We start from the raw sequence: 15,653 nt of genomic DNA on the forward strand, positions 1-15,653 counted from the left end.
CCTCATGGCAACCAAAGTTCTGGAAAGATTTTCTGGTCCTCTATGTCCCCCTATGTCACAGAAAGACATTCACCCCTGCCCACCAGTGATTACAGCAGTAAAATGGAACAATTAGGCGCTGTCTGTTATGAGAATCAGTTGAAGAAATCCAATTGTGGAGGTGGGCCTTGCCATTGTTGGTGGTAAATGGAGTCTTCTCTAAATAGAAGAATTCTTTCCTGCTGGTATATTATGAACAATCTAATATGACCACTGGGATGAGGGAAGCACGGTTGGGCCAAAGACAGCCATTGCAGGCCTTCAAGACCAAATATGGATTCAGCTTTCAAGGTCTAAAAATAGAAGTCTATGATGGCATAGAAGAGAAGGCCAGTTAACTACCTTGTAGCCTTCAGACTGAAGTTCTTTAAGAATACCAGGTATGGTCATTTTTGATTAACAAGCTATCATTTAAGAGATCAGTATAAATCTAATTTTCCTATATCATAAAACCACAAATTAACATATCTATGTCATACTGTACTTTAAAAAATTTTGTTAAACATTTCCCAATTACATTTTTATCTGGTTCTGCCTAACTTGGGCATGTAGCTGCAGAGAGTTTGAGACTAGGAATTATCTCTTGGAGACAGAGACAGGAAAGTTGTCTATGTCAGGGAAAATTTAAGGGTGAATCTTGAGGATGGCTTTGCCTCTTGGGATTTCAATTTAAGAAGACAGTTAACATATTTTTTTTTTCCCTGAAGCAACAGTACCTAGCAGTGCATATTTTTCAGGTGAGATATTTAAAGAAGCATATATACATGGATTAAATGGTTAAGTTGTAAGGTGGGAGTACTCTCTTCCCCACCCAAATATTATAACCCTTCTGACAGATGGAAAACTAGGTACCCATAAGACTTTAATCAGCAACAATCAATCAGCATTTATTAACCACCTACTATGTGCTGTGTACTGTCCTACGTGCTAAGGATACAAAGACAAATGTGACCCGGTCTCTGTCCTTGAAGAGCTTACTTTCTATTGGGAGAGTGAGGTATGAAGTTGATTGATTCATAGATGTTAGATTTCTGCTGAAGACTGAATTTGACAGAAACCTACAAAAGAGCCCAGTGATAGAAAGAGATATCAATAGGTTTCCCCTTTCAACAGAGAGTGACTTTTCCACTTTCATGAATTGGGCCTTGAGGCTGGATTGACCTAGTGATGATGAATAGCCAAGTGTGTTAAGAGAGAGTTGCCAGGATTAGTATCTTATTCATATCCGATTACAAATAATTCTATTTTAGTTCTCAAGTTATTTTGTTTCTCAGAATCCTATTTCTTTCGAGACTCAGCTCAAATGCCACCTTCTACATACCTTTCATGATTTCCTTCCCACTCACTGCCCCGCCCCCAGTTATTATCAGCATTTTAAAATTATGCTGTATCTATTTTGTACATATTCTGTATACACACTCCTCCAGCAGAATGTAAGCTCTTTGAAGGGTGTACTACTTTTGTTACTGTATCCTCAGCACCTAGCATAGTGCCAAGCACATAGCAGGTGGTTAATAAACGCCGACTGAAGTCTTATTGGTGACTCTTTTTGTAGCCGTCAGAAGGATCTACAATAATTTGGGTGGGGGAGAGACCAGCTCCACATTACAACCTCTACAATCTTGTAAACCAAGAAGAGGTCTACCTAACAATGCCCCTGTTATGTAAATCAAATCATATTCTTTTTTTAAAAATTTATTTAATAAATCATATTCTAAATACGTCAAAGGAACTCACTATTTACAGAAATCCTACATGATTCTGGCTACAAAGTAAAAAAAGACAACTTTATCAGTAAAACATTTCTTAGTTTCCCAAAAGTTAATTAACCATCTGCGTAAAAAGGTCTTCCAGAGATGCTATGCAAATCAAGCATGCTTACGGGGTGTTTTACCCCATTACAAAAGTTGTATTTTCATATGTAGCTATGCGCACAGCCAAGGAATCTTCCATTTATAACACTGATGGTCCTTAGTTTGCTACAGTATCATTTTTACTAGGGAGAATATACATTAAATGTGAAGTTGTATAACCTACTGAGAGGTGGGAGAAGAGGCAGAATAACAAGCATTTGTTAAGCACCTACTATGTGCTGAGAATCGTGTTCAGCCCTTTACAAATATTATCTCGTTAATCCTCAAAATAGCCCTGGGAGGTAGGAAAACTACCCTTGTAAACACTGGGTTAACATCATTTGATAAAATGTCAGATATCTTGATTAGTAAAAAGAGCAAGCTTAGGTGATAACTGAGATAGTAGCTTTTTAAAAAAATAATTTCACTGTTTATTATTTCAACATAACAATACCATAATCAGAAAAAGGGCACATAATATAACACAGCGAAGGCACTAAGACTCTTAAAATTTTTCCTCTAAACCATTCAGGCCCCAAGTAACTGGTAAATCTAGTATTCATTCAATTGCTATGGTTGAATTTGAGTGCTAATAGAGATAAAGACACATACTCGGTCTTGACATAATACCTTTTTTATTACAATATCCAAAAAACTGTGTATGCAAGTTTAGGGGATCTCAAGACCCCTTCTTCAATCTCAGGAATGTGCCATCTCAAGACTGTATATTTAAACTATAAAGAAGTTTAAATGTAAAGAAAAGAGAAAATGCATTTTCTTCATTAACATTCTGTGTGTCTCTTACTACCAATCACATCATCTTTTGTAAACCCTGAAGAATTTTCCCTGTAAAGCAAATAATATATATATATATATGTATACATATATATGTAAATATATATACATACATATAGTGTTGGTAGCCCCCCTTCCCCAAAAGATCAGTTTTTTTGTAATCATCTGCATTAGTGTCAACAAACAGCTACAGATACATATTACTTTGAGAATTAAATACATAATTGTTAAATTCAAACAAGCAGAAGGGCAAGAGGAAAAAGGATTATGTGGATGGCACATTTGGTTGTATAGATTACCAAAACCTTCAGTCTTCATAAGTCACTGATTCTCTCTCTTGCAAAACAGCTTTCAAGGGAATTCTCTTTGTTGCAACCACAGACCAAAATACACTAGATAGATTTCTTTTACTACAATCTTACCATAGTAGTTTAAGAAGTCCTATTACAAAATGCTTTAATTGGTGTACTCTTATATAGAGTCAAGGAAGCAACGTAATAGCAGAAGACAGCGTAGAGTGCTTCTAGATCCTAGGAATTTTTGTCATACACTACCTGGTAAGCAAAGAGCTACAGAACTCACAGCCACAACTGTTTATGTCTACTATATTTCACTTAATTAGCTGTAGCTTCAGTGCATTCAAACTGTGCCCAATGTCTCTTAACTAAGAGTTCTGTCAGCATGAACAATTTGAACAGATTAACACTGTCTCCAATCGAAAAGAACAAAAACAAACCAAACTCACCTCCCTCTCTCATCTCCAAATTCTGTAAACCGGGGAGGGAGAGAGGCTTTAGAACCCAGTCACGGAAGTTAGTTCTGATAATGGTCACTTAAATTTTTAACCTGAGGGGAGGCAAACTGAACCAAACAGAACTGGGTAGGGGGGAAGGTGCGGGGGAGACAAACTACGCAAATGAACCAAAAATCAAGGACAAAGGACCCAATAAAGCAAAGCCCTCTGGGAAGCAAGAGCCCTAGGTGTGGGACTGTATCAGGTAGGAGGTCAGCTCTGCTCTGTGTAGGTGAATGTTGGACCTAAGGCCTGTAGTTTAGTGAGAAGCGGACTAGGCGTTTAGTGAGGAGCGGACTAGGCAGCCTAGCCCCTCTTTAATGTCACTGAAGTGCTTTGATGAGATATAACTTTTCCCCGTGTTCACTGGTGAATATAGGTGCCTTTTTGTAGTGTTCCACCAATTCATCCATAGTATGAAATCGACGCTGTCCAATGCAATAGACATTGTCCAAAAGCTGCACCTTGAAATGTTTGTTCTTCCCTGATGCTTTAAGAGATACGGAGAAGTCGCTGGGCTGTAAGGGAAAAAAATACATACATAACTGGGTTATAATATGATCACAGAAAAGGGATGTGGTGCGGCTGGTAGGAGGGCTGCACCAAACACCATCAAGCAGCTGCATACTTCAAAACTCACTGTGAGAATGAAGAGAATTTACTCTGATACAGCAAATGCCCATTTCTCCCAGAGTCCAAACGATCATAACTTTCTAACAGATTTTTCCCCCAGTACTATAAGATGACTGATGTTCATAATAACAACCCTGAGGCACTACAGGATTCTGATAGAACTTTCCAATCAATAAAGGTTAATTATATTCAATATAATTTCAGCATGAATTCCTGTACTGCAGTTTCTTCATCTATAAAAGAAGGGGGCTGAACTAAAGGATCTTTAAGAATGCATTTCCAGTTCTAACAATCCATGCATGGTAAATAGTGTAACTCTCAGATAATGGGATTATTTAATTAACCATAATGCTGCATTCCTACGACAATGGATAAACTAGAATTTACTGTAAATTATTTATATATTGGCATGGTCAGAGTCTGGAAATGAATACTTACCTGTTTCTACCACTCTCTGAAATAAGGAAAACATCCTATAGTTTTGCTAGGTTGCTTAGGGGAAAAAAAAGTGTCACATTATGAATAGGTGTGAAGATTGATATGACCCTTTAAGAGAGGAGGCCATCTTATGCAACGCTTTCTTTTTACTGATGAAGAAATTGAGACTCAAGGCATTTAAACGACTTACCCAATGTCATAAAAAAAAAAAAAGAAAACAACCAGGAATAAAACCCAAGATCCCTGATTCCAAGCATAGCACATTTCCCACTATCCCACCCCAAGAATTTCTTTTCCTTATGAAATAAATCTCTCCTTCCCCACTGCTCTCAACAAAGTTAAAAAAGCTAATTAAATTGGAGGAGTATTCTCTTACCTATTTGCAAATGGGCATTTCTTTGAAAATGGACCAGAACAGGTAGGTCATTGGACATGGCACAAAGTATCAGTGAATCAGTCAACAAGCATTTATTAACTGCTTACCATGTGCCAGGCACTGTGCTAAATCCCTGAGGATACAAAGAAAAGCAAAAACAGCCCCTGTTTTCAAGGAGCTCACATTCTAAAGGTGACAACAATATGTAAATAATCAGAGACACACATGATATATACAGACTAGATGGGAGGTCATCTCAGAGACAGAAGGCATTAGCAGCTATGGGGATGGGGGGTAGGGGTGGGAAAAGGGTTGGGAAAGACTTCCTGTAAAGGTAGCATTTGAGTTGAGTCTTGAAAGAAGGAGGGATTCTAAGAGGTGGATGGAGGTGGGGAGAAACAGTAAAAAAGATTTTAAAAAATCAGAGCACAAGAAGGTAAAGGAAGTCATTATTTTTTTTTTTTACTAACGTGACCTCGCCAAAGGGAACTTTTATGACACCGAATTTTTAGTAAAGTGGTGTGAAACAAGGAACAAGAGAGCAAGACTCATTTCCAGGTATTTTGTATTATTTTCAGAAGGCCCACTAGAGGGCCTGTCTTGCTTTTTCTTGGGGGGAAAACCACACATTAAAAATAGAGCTTCAAATTTTTCAGAAACAAAACAGTAGAGGACCCTGACTATGTATTACCATTTCACTCCAACTTGAGTGTCCACAAAGCATAATATTGTAAACTACTCTGGAAGAACCATAAAACACAATTTTATCCCAGATTTCACTGAGCATCACCACCTTACTGGGGCTGCTAAGGAGCAAGACGAACAGAAGTTACTTAGAAGACACTTCCTTAGTTATGTGTGTTTTGAAGAAAAAACAAATTCTAAGCTACTCTTGACTTGGTTACTCTGTTTAGGATTTTTTCTCCCTAAAACACAGTAGAATTCTAAGAATACCGTAACACAGGGCTGTTGCATAGCAACATTACACAATAGCGATAGCTACATAAGAATTTTCTGATGTGGTCTAAAGTTTTTGTTTCGCTTCCACATAGATCGTACTACACAAGCAAACTTTTACAATCGAAGTATGTTTTGGTCTGGGCCTGACTCAGGCCAGTTCTCTGTTAGTCTATATTCAATGCTGGAATAAAAATGAGCGTGTAGCTCATTCAACAGTTAACAACAGTAGAGTAACTTAAGATATTTAACAAGAAAGAAAGATATTTAACAAGGGTAAGCATTGGGGCAGCTAGGTGGCAAAGTGGATAGAGCCCTGGGCTTGGAATCACGGCAGTGCCGGAGGAGAAAAAGGAAGGATATATGAAAACTATACACTATAGTACATCAGGAAAACACTGAAGGTGGCGCTTGAATATTCTCGTGGATACTTTCTCCTTGGGTGCAGAGGAAGTGATATCAGTAGCCTGAGCCTTAAGTCTTCAGACCTAGGCAAATGTTGCTGATAAATTTCAATACCTTTTGAAGAAGAATTAGCCTAATTTATATAGCTATTGCTCCTGCCAACAAAGAATATGTATTCATACAGAGATTCAAAGATCAATACATGTTTGGGGTGTGGTATATATGTACCTTTTCAAAATCTCATTTGGATGGCTCATCAGGACACAGAGGTAACTTACCTTGGGCTACCAAAGGCTATGGCACCAGAGTGTAAATTCTGGCTGGTTCTATTAGCTGGAAAGGCTTCAGGTTAAGAAACTCAGTAGGCTGGCCACAGCAACCCACAAAACAAAGAAAAAAGCAAAATGGTTCCATGCTGCCCACCTCCTTCATGACAATGATAGTGGTCAAAGAGCAAGAATGGAGATGGAGGGCCCTATTTTAGAATGACAAAGATGATCTAGAAGAATCAGCTTAGCCTGGGGTAGAGAAATGTGAGATGCCCTGGCTAGGGATCAACAAATGAACACACTTCTGGACTAAGTATATAATCAGTAAGTCAAGAAGTATTTATTTAGCACCTACTATATATTAGGCACTACACTAAGTGTTGGGAGGCATAAACAAAGGCCAAAAAAAAATAGTCCTTACTCTCAAGGAATTCACAGTCTGATGGAGGAGACAACATGCAAACAACTACGTACAAATAGGATATCTACAGACTAAGCTGGGGATAATCTCAGAGGGCATGATCTAAGATTAAGGAATACTGAAAAAAGCTTCTTGGACAAGATAAGATTTTAGCTGATACTTGAAAGATGCCAAAGAAACTAGGAGGGAGAAGTGAGGAAGGAGAGAGTTTCAGGTATGGGAGATAGCCAGTAAAAATGCCTGGTGCAGCAGACAGAGTGCCAGGCTTGCAGTGAGGAAGACCTGAGTTCAAATTTCACCACAGCTGGCAACCTGTGTTTGTATGATTTTCCTCACCTGTGAAATGGGGATAATCATAGCACCTTACCTTCCTGGGGTGTTGTCAGGACAAAATGAGATAATGCTTGCAAAGTGCTTAGCATACTGCCTAGTACACAGCCATCACTATATAAATGCTAGTTAATATTATTAATTATTATTATTAATTTGACAGCTGAATGGACTGGAGTAAGGAAAGACTTAGGGCAGGGAGACCCACCAGCAGGCTATTGCAATAGTAAAGGAGGAGAACCAGGTGAGGGCACCATTACAAAAACCCAGAGAAAAGAAGGCATAAGGAGAAAAGGGTGATAAACAGCATCAAAAGCACTAGGAGGTCAAGAAGGATGATGTTTAAAAAAAGACCATTAGATATGGTGGTTAAGAGATCACTGGTAATTTTGGGGAAAGTACAGTTATCCCTTCCCCATCAAGGTTTCGTCATATTGTGGGTTGCCATAAGAAATTAAATGGGAATTTTGGGGGAGTTTTGCAGAAGCTGCAGACAATAGCCAAAGGCCAGCACATGACACAGGGCCTATGACCAAATACTTAACCCAAATTTTACAATAAGGTACTGTAAAGAAAAAGAAAAAAAATCAGACTTTTCTGCAGACTTCCCACATTCCAGGGGCACCACACCCCTAAGCCTTGTGATGTGGAAGGGATAACTGTAATTTCAGCTGAATAAGTTCAGAAGCCAGACTGAATAAGAAGGAGAGTGAAGGAATCTATTGGACACAGCATCCTGAAGTCATTTAGCCACAAAAGGGAGAAGAGATATGGGGTGATAGTTAGCAAAGATGGATGGATCAAGTGAGAGTTTTTGAATATTATCAATCTTGACAGTCTCATAAATGAAGCCAGAAGATAAAATAAAATGATAACTAACTGAAAGATTCACTCACAAATTCTCCTTAGTAAAGTAAATAAGAGTTGGAAAAATTAATTTTATGGTATATCCAAAGGCATCAAAAAAATTTCATGGGGCATTTACAAAAAATAAAAACAAAATAAAAAAACACCCAGGAATATGATTGTAATTTATATACCTACATCTGATGCAGAAAATATGAAGTAGCAAAATTCTATGAACAACTCTTCTGAGATACTCCCGATGGAGGGGTGTAAAAAATAAAGTAGAAATTATGGTTCAAGAATAAGGTTAAAGGCTTAAAGTACAGACTACATACAGAAGCCTCATACCTATATATGATGAATAATTACTTCAAGAAGAGAATAGGAAGGCATTGGACGTAGCAGCACACACACACACACACACACACACACACACACACACACACCCCCACACACCCCGCCCCAGAAATCTGATTACACCATAATAATTAGGAAAGCACTGGTTGCTAATGTGGGAATAATTTCTGAATCAGCAGACTATTTTCCACCTACCCTCTGATTATTAATATTAACTGAAGCATAAGGTATTTGCCCATTATGCATAGAAAATGCACAGCCCTGAGTCCAAAGTGAAAAGGGGTTCTTATAGATAGTGAGGTCTTCCAGATGTTCCTGATTGCCAATGACATTATTTCACAATCATTAAGACCAGGCACACTGTAGACCTTCCCAAGTAATTACTCAAAAGAGTTCAGCCTACCTACACAGGAAAAACCAAGTGGATGAAGAATTTTTGTTGTCCAGATCACCCTACGAAGATGGATGAGCGACACATAGAATTTATCTATCAGTACACATATTTCAGGCAGATGATATGCATGGAAAATTAGTTGGGTGTAGAATTGAATAGGAGGAAGGAAATAGATTGGAGTACCTTTGGAAAACTATCTTTTAATGACCTCTAAGCTTCTCCCCTAAAACAAAGGTCCATATAATTTTTTAAACAATAGAATTCTTTCATGGCTGCTTTATGATTGTTAGTCATAGTTAGTTATTATTCACAAGACTCTGAAAAAAATTAAAGATAAGGGTCACCCAAAGGCCAATGGAGAGAGACACACTGGATACGAACAAGCTCAAACACATTACAGCTAGAGAAACAGGGTTCAGGATGTCATCAGAGATGTATAATAGGAAAAGGAGAGTCAGTCATTGGTGATAACTGACAAATAGCTTATTAGTATCTGGGCAGTTTTGGAAGATGGATCCCAAACACTGGTTGGAGAGGATTTATGGGAATTACCTATGATGGGCAGCAATGAATAAGATGCAGTTTGCATCATCAAAGTGAGTGCCCAAATTGATGAGATCACAAATCCCCTGAAGCATTAAAGGTACATGAGTGAGCCATAGTATATAAGCAAAACAAAATTAAGGCTAAGTAGTTAGAAGAATTCCCAAACAAAATTTTATTTTTAATTTAACAACCAGTAATTTAATGTGGGTGGGTAATTAACTGAAGAAACAGGAAAAAATGACCTTTATTTATGGTCAGTGTTTGTATTTAAATAAGGCATCAGAGTTCAAGCATATGTAAAGTTTTACCTTTAAGCACAGAAGATTTTCCCTAAGAAATAAGAGGCATATTATAGCCAACATTGCCAATGACTTTACAATTGTATTTTTAACACATCACATCTAAACCCCAATGATGGAGAAGAATTCTCCTTCACTTGGCAGATCTCTAAAGGCCAGCCTAGAGCAGCCTATTCGTGTAGTCTCAGCCTCTCCCTACAACGCTTAGGATTTCCCAGACAGTTGTCTCATTTAATCTATGTCTGCCTACCTCTTCCCAGTACCTCTGATTCATGCATTATTTTATATCATAGTTACTAGTGAATGTGTTTACCAAGGGAGATTTACCTTGGATTACACCAAAATTAAAATTTCTTAAAGGCCCTAACATGACCTCACTAAGCATTAGTCAGCTTTTCAGCTGATTAAATACCAACTTGTTAGCAACAACCCTAGTTCATATCCCCATCTGCCTGTTATGCTGAGAGCTCTGTTATATCAGGGGACTGTAGCCGAGGCAGCAAGAGATGGTGAGAAGAGCAATTAATTTGCAGATAGGTCAAACATTTAATGGCTGTATGTGGGCACTGGCTGTTTCCTCATCTGCACAATAGAGATAATTTTTACATTCCCTAACTCATAGGGATATATTGTAGAAAGTATTTTCTAAAACTTTAAAACATTAGTATTAACTTATATTTTGCATGATGCTTTAAAAAAATCCCAAATCACATATATAACCTATTGCTAGTAAACTCGGAGAAAACAAATAGAATATAAGAAATAGTGGTTTATTGGGCTGAGAAGTCCCATACTGATGGGAATGCCAAGGCAAACTTCATTTTATTTTCCCCCTTATTCTTTCTCTAAATACCTGTCTGGTCATGGTCTAGACTTCGGTTGTGGGTATTGACTTAGTCTAAGGCAGCGGTGGTGAACCTGTGGCCTTGAGGACACATGTGGCCCTCTAGGTCCTCAAGGGCAGCCCTTTGACTGAATCCAAACTTCACAGAACAAATCCCCAAGGATCATGTCATATTGCTCCATGTCTAGATCACCTGCCCTAGGTACGAGGCTGGGACACTAAGGGCAGTACTCAAGGTGGCTTTAAGCTAAATCAAGAACCCTGGGTCTGATCTAAGGCAGATTTAGGTTCTGGGACCAACTCCAACATGTGCTCACGCATGTGTTTTCAGGGGAAAAAACCCCACAAAATATAACACAGATATAGTGAGGTTCACAAACTGCTTTACAAACACTATTTCATTTAATCTTCACAACTCTGAGAGCTAAATACTGTTACTATTCCAATTTTACAGATAAAGAAACAGAAATTTAGGAAAGGTAGATATGTTTCTCAAGATCATATATGATTTGTGACAGTGGGAGAGATGGAATTCAAACACCCATCTTAAGTCTGATGTATTTTCTACTATACTAAAGTGCCTCTTAAAAAGGGAGATTTGAATATTTTTATGTCATGGACATTTTAGACCAGGGGTAGGGAACCTGCCACCTCGAGGCCACATGTGACCCTTTAGGTCCTCAAGTGCATCCCTTTGACTAAATCCAAACTTCACAGAACAAATTCCCTTAATAAAAGGATTTGTTCTGTAAAACTTGGATTCAATCAAAAGGCTGTACTTGAGGACCTAGAGGGCCACATGAAGGTACAGGTTCCCACTCCTGCTTTAGACAGTTTGGTAAAGCCTTTGAACCCCTTCTGAAAAGAATAATTTTAAATGCATAAAATAAAGTACATAGGATTACAAAGGAAAATAATTATATTGAAATCTGTTCAGTCATTTTTCGCTAATATCTGACTCTCTGTCACCCCATTTGGGGTTTTCTTGATAAAGATACTAGAATGGCTTGCTATTTCCTTTTCCAGATCATTTTCCAGATGAGGAAACTAAGACAAAACAGGGTAAGTGACTTGTCCAGGGTCACACAGCTACCAAGCGTCTGAGGCCACACTTGAACTCAGGAAGATGAGTCTTCCTGACTCTGGGACTGGAAGTCTATCCACTGTGACACTGAGCTGCCTAACTGAAGTTCAGTCCCCAAAATTTTTTTGAAAAAGTTTACAGATTCCAGGTTAAGAACTCTTATCTTAAAATGGGCAACTTAAAAAAAATTCCACATAGAGGGATGATGGATAGGACCACACATATAAAGGAGGAGCCACACCCCTTAGGTTTGGCCTGGCTTGTAAGGATGCCTTCATAACCAGTTTTCTAAGACACCCTTTGGAAATTCTGACTGAAAAGGAGTATGCTACATTCCACCCCCACAATGTGGGGTGTTATGCTAATATTACAAAGCGGTAGTTTAAATTTAGGCTGTCGAATACTCTTAACACATTCTCTTTGTATATCTGTAACTGAGAAGCTAGACCAAAACAAACAGCCCAGGGTTTCTCCACACATTTTAATATTGGGCATTATTCACATGAGACATGGAGTAATTTTTTGTTGTTCTTTTTGTTCCAAACTCTGTCATCTCCTGCGTGTCTTCGGACAAATCACTTAACCTCTCTTAAGAGGTAAAGCCTTGATTTCCTCATCTGTAAAATGAGACGGTTGAACTACTTGGCCTGTAACGTTCCTCCCACCTCTAAAGCTATGATAATTCATCATTCTTCCAGTCACATAAATAAACTTTCTCCTTGGACAGGACTTGGGAACTGATTGGATGGGAAGACTGGGAGACTGAGGAGAGACTGGCAGAAGCTAGTCTGACCTTCCAAAATGGGAAAGCAACACATCGTTCTAGGAGGCATTAATTGTACTATTTTTGAGGATTTTCCAGATACTAGGATTAAGGAAAAAAATAAAATATTATTAAAAAAAATAAAGAATGGGATGTTAACATGAGCACCTGAAATTTGGGAGTGGGTACTGAAGAACATCAGCAGGATGGGTTCTTCCTCATGTTTTTCCACACCACTGTTCTTGGTGAACCATGGGTGGAGGTCCCTGGAGGAGTTCTCTTTAGGGTTTGGACCAGCTAAGTATTAAGGTCCCTTAACAGTTGTATATCTTATGCTATGATCCTCTCCTTTTTTATTGACCTTATCAGCTCATATGGGTTTAATTATAATCCCTATGCAAAGGACTCCAACATCTATATATCCAGGCCTAGTTTCTCTCATGATCATCAGTCCTGCATCTATTGTTCAATTAATATGCATTAAGCACCTACTATGCGGCAATAAGTATCACCAACTGCAGCAATTAATATTTATTAAGTACCTAGGTACTATTAAGTAAGCATACTACTGTGTATTAGACATTTTGACCTGAATATACTCCAGATCAGTAGCGTCAAACTCAAATAGAAACAGGGGAACACTAAACCATACGTTCCCAAAGTGGGTGATGCCGCTGAAATGATGTAGGGGAGGTGGTAGTAGCCTCAGGTGCAACTGGGGGGCCTCGTTATATAACACAGTTAAAGTCAGAGTAATTACATTATTTTCCAAATAAACACACAAAATGCAAGTTATAACCAATCAGTGATTAAGTTGGCTGACAGGTCTTAACAAGCAAGTGCTGGCAGGTGAGGGTGTCACACATTGTTGAGAAGTCCAGCATGCATCCACAGGAATATGTGCATGTAATGACTCGTGTACAATACGATACTATATGGTTACATGACGCAATATTGAGCCATCAAAATTTCAATGCAGGAAACAAAACAAAAATTTACAATAAATTATTAAATTTAAGATGTGTCATTTACAAATACATATATATTTTTGAAATGATGCAAATTTCAAAAAAACCATTAAAGGATTAAAGAAAATAGATTTCCAGGAGGGCACTGAGTAATTTTTTTTTTTTTGAAAAGGGAACAGTAGGCTGAATAAGTTTGGGAACCTCTACACTAAGGATTCCTGCAAGCCGCATGCTGACATATATTAACATTATGTTTTATTGCACTTTTACTTACTTTGCTAAATATTAACCAATTACATTTTAATCTAGTTCTAGCTGCACTTGCTGCCCATGGGCTACGTGTTTGACGTGTCTCTGGCAGGGAGATCTTAAACTAAACATATCCAAAATGGAATCATTATCTTTCCCGCAAATTCACCACCTCTTCTGAATTTTTATCCTTCTGCCAAGGGTGCCATTATTCTTCCCATCACCCAAGTTCATAAATTCAGTCATCCCTCAACTCCTCACTCTCCCTCACCCTAACGCCCCAATCTGGGTTCCAAGTCTGGTCTATTCTAGTTCTACAATAGCGTTTGCATGTCTCCCTCTCTCTACTCACATGGCTCTGATCATGCCATTTCCTTGCTCAATTACCTCTAATGGCTCCCTATTACCTCTAGGATCAAATATCAACTCTTTTGTTTGGCATGTCTATCTTTCTAGTTTTTATTATCCATTAGTATACTTCTTTCACGCTACAGTTCAGCCAAAGTGGCCCATAGTTGTTCCTCACATACATCCCCCATCTCTGTATCTCTATATAGGCTGTTTTCCCTCCCATCCTCATCCTTACCTCTGCTTCTCAGAATTTAGTGTCCTTCAAACTCAAACTCAAGTGCCATCTTCTGCATGAGGTCTTTACATAGAGGTAGCTGGTGATATAGTGCATAAAGCACAGGGCCTGGAGTGAGGAAGATCTGGGTTCAAATCCAGCCCAGCCCGGACATTTTATTACCAGCGTGACCCTATGTAAGCCACTTAACATCTGTTTGCCTCACTTCTCTCAACTGTAAAATGAGCATAATAACAGCATCTATCTTTCAAGGTTGTTGTGAAGAGCAAATGAGATAATTTCTGCAAAATGCTTTATTTAGCATAGAGCCTGGAACAAAGTAGGCACTATAGAAATACTCACTTTACTACTTTCCCCTCCCTTAATCCTTTCCCTGCCTCCAACTCCTAGTTCCTAGTCCCTCCTCCCTCCTCAATTACTATCTATTTATCTATCTAGATCTCTATTTTGTACATGTAATCCCAACTTCAATCATCGGGAAGAGAATTTTGGAATCTGACAGATAATTATCATGGCTCAAGAATCTGCCACCTTGTGACATCTGTGTGTGTGTGTGTGTGTGTGTGTGTGTATTATATATACAGCTGATATACATAAACGCTGTAGATATACATGTCTAAGTACACATACACGCACGCATTGTCTGCTGCTGCTAACAAGTAATGTCTTACTACGAGCCAGTATGAGATGAGTCTGAAAAAGGAGATAAAATTAATGTAAAAAGAGTTTTCATAATCAGGGCAAGGATTAGAGCCAGCTTATGAGATAGTTTAGGGATTTATGAGAAAACATAACATGTTTCTTGGTTACCTTCGAATCCAATGTAAATCTAACAGATGAGAGGTGGTCTCTCAGAATTGTTTAATTTGAATTTCTCTAATCAATAGTGATCTTGAGCATTTTTATGTAATTATCGATGCCTTTTGATTTCTTCTTCTGAAAACTGACTCTTCATATCCTCTGACCATTTATTTATCAATTGGGAAAGGACTTTATTTTTATAAATTTGGCTTAGCTCCCTAAATATTTGAGAAATGAGGCCTTTATCAGAGAAACTTGCTGTAAAAAAATTTCCCCCAGTTTCCTGTTTTCCTTCTAATTTTAGTTGCATTAGTTTTGTTTGTACAAATCCTTTTTAATTTCATGTCTTCAAAATAGTCCATTTTACTTCCTGTGATTCTCTGTACTTCTTGCTTGGTCATAAACATGAGGACCTCTAGATCTGAGAGGTTCATTTTTCCATGCTCCTCTAATTTACTTATGATATCACCCTTTATGTCTAAGTCCTGTACCCATTTTGACCTTATCTTAGTATATGGTGTAAGATGTTCGTCTATGCCTAGTTTCTTCCAAACTGCTCTCCAGTTTTCCCAGCAATTAGTCCCAAGTCAATTAGAAGGCAGAGGGG

At 38.3% G+C, this 15,653-nt stretch overlaps 1 protein-coding gene across 1 annotated transcript in view; it reads right to left on the bottom strand.

Moving 5' to 3' along the window:
* Positions 1–2,510: 2,510 nt before the first annotated feature.
* NCK2 (NCK adaptor protein 2) overlaps positions 2,511–15,653 on the bottom strand; it is a 203,528-nt gene continuing 190,385 nt past the window's right edge. Inside the window, exon 6 of the mRNA XM_036758172.1 lies at positions 2,511–3,998. Within this exon, the coding sequence (XP_036614067.1) occupies positions 3,804–3,998 (195 nt within the window). The 3' untranslated portion in view covers positions 2,511–3,803. The remainder of the gene's footprint in view (positions 3,999–15,653) is intronic.

This window comes from Trichosurus vulpecula, chromosome 4 (assembly GCF_011100635.1).
Source record: "Trichosurus vulpecula isolate mTriVul1 chromosome 4, mTriVul1.pri, whole genome shotgun sequence".
NCBI lineage: Eukaryota > Metazoa > Chordata > Mammalia > Diprotodontia > Phalangeridae > Trichosurus > Trichosurus vulpecula.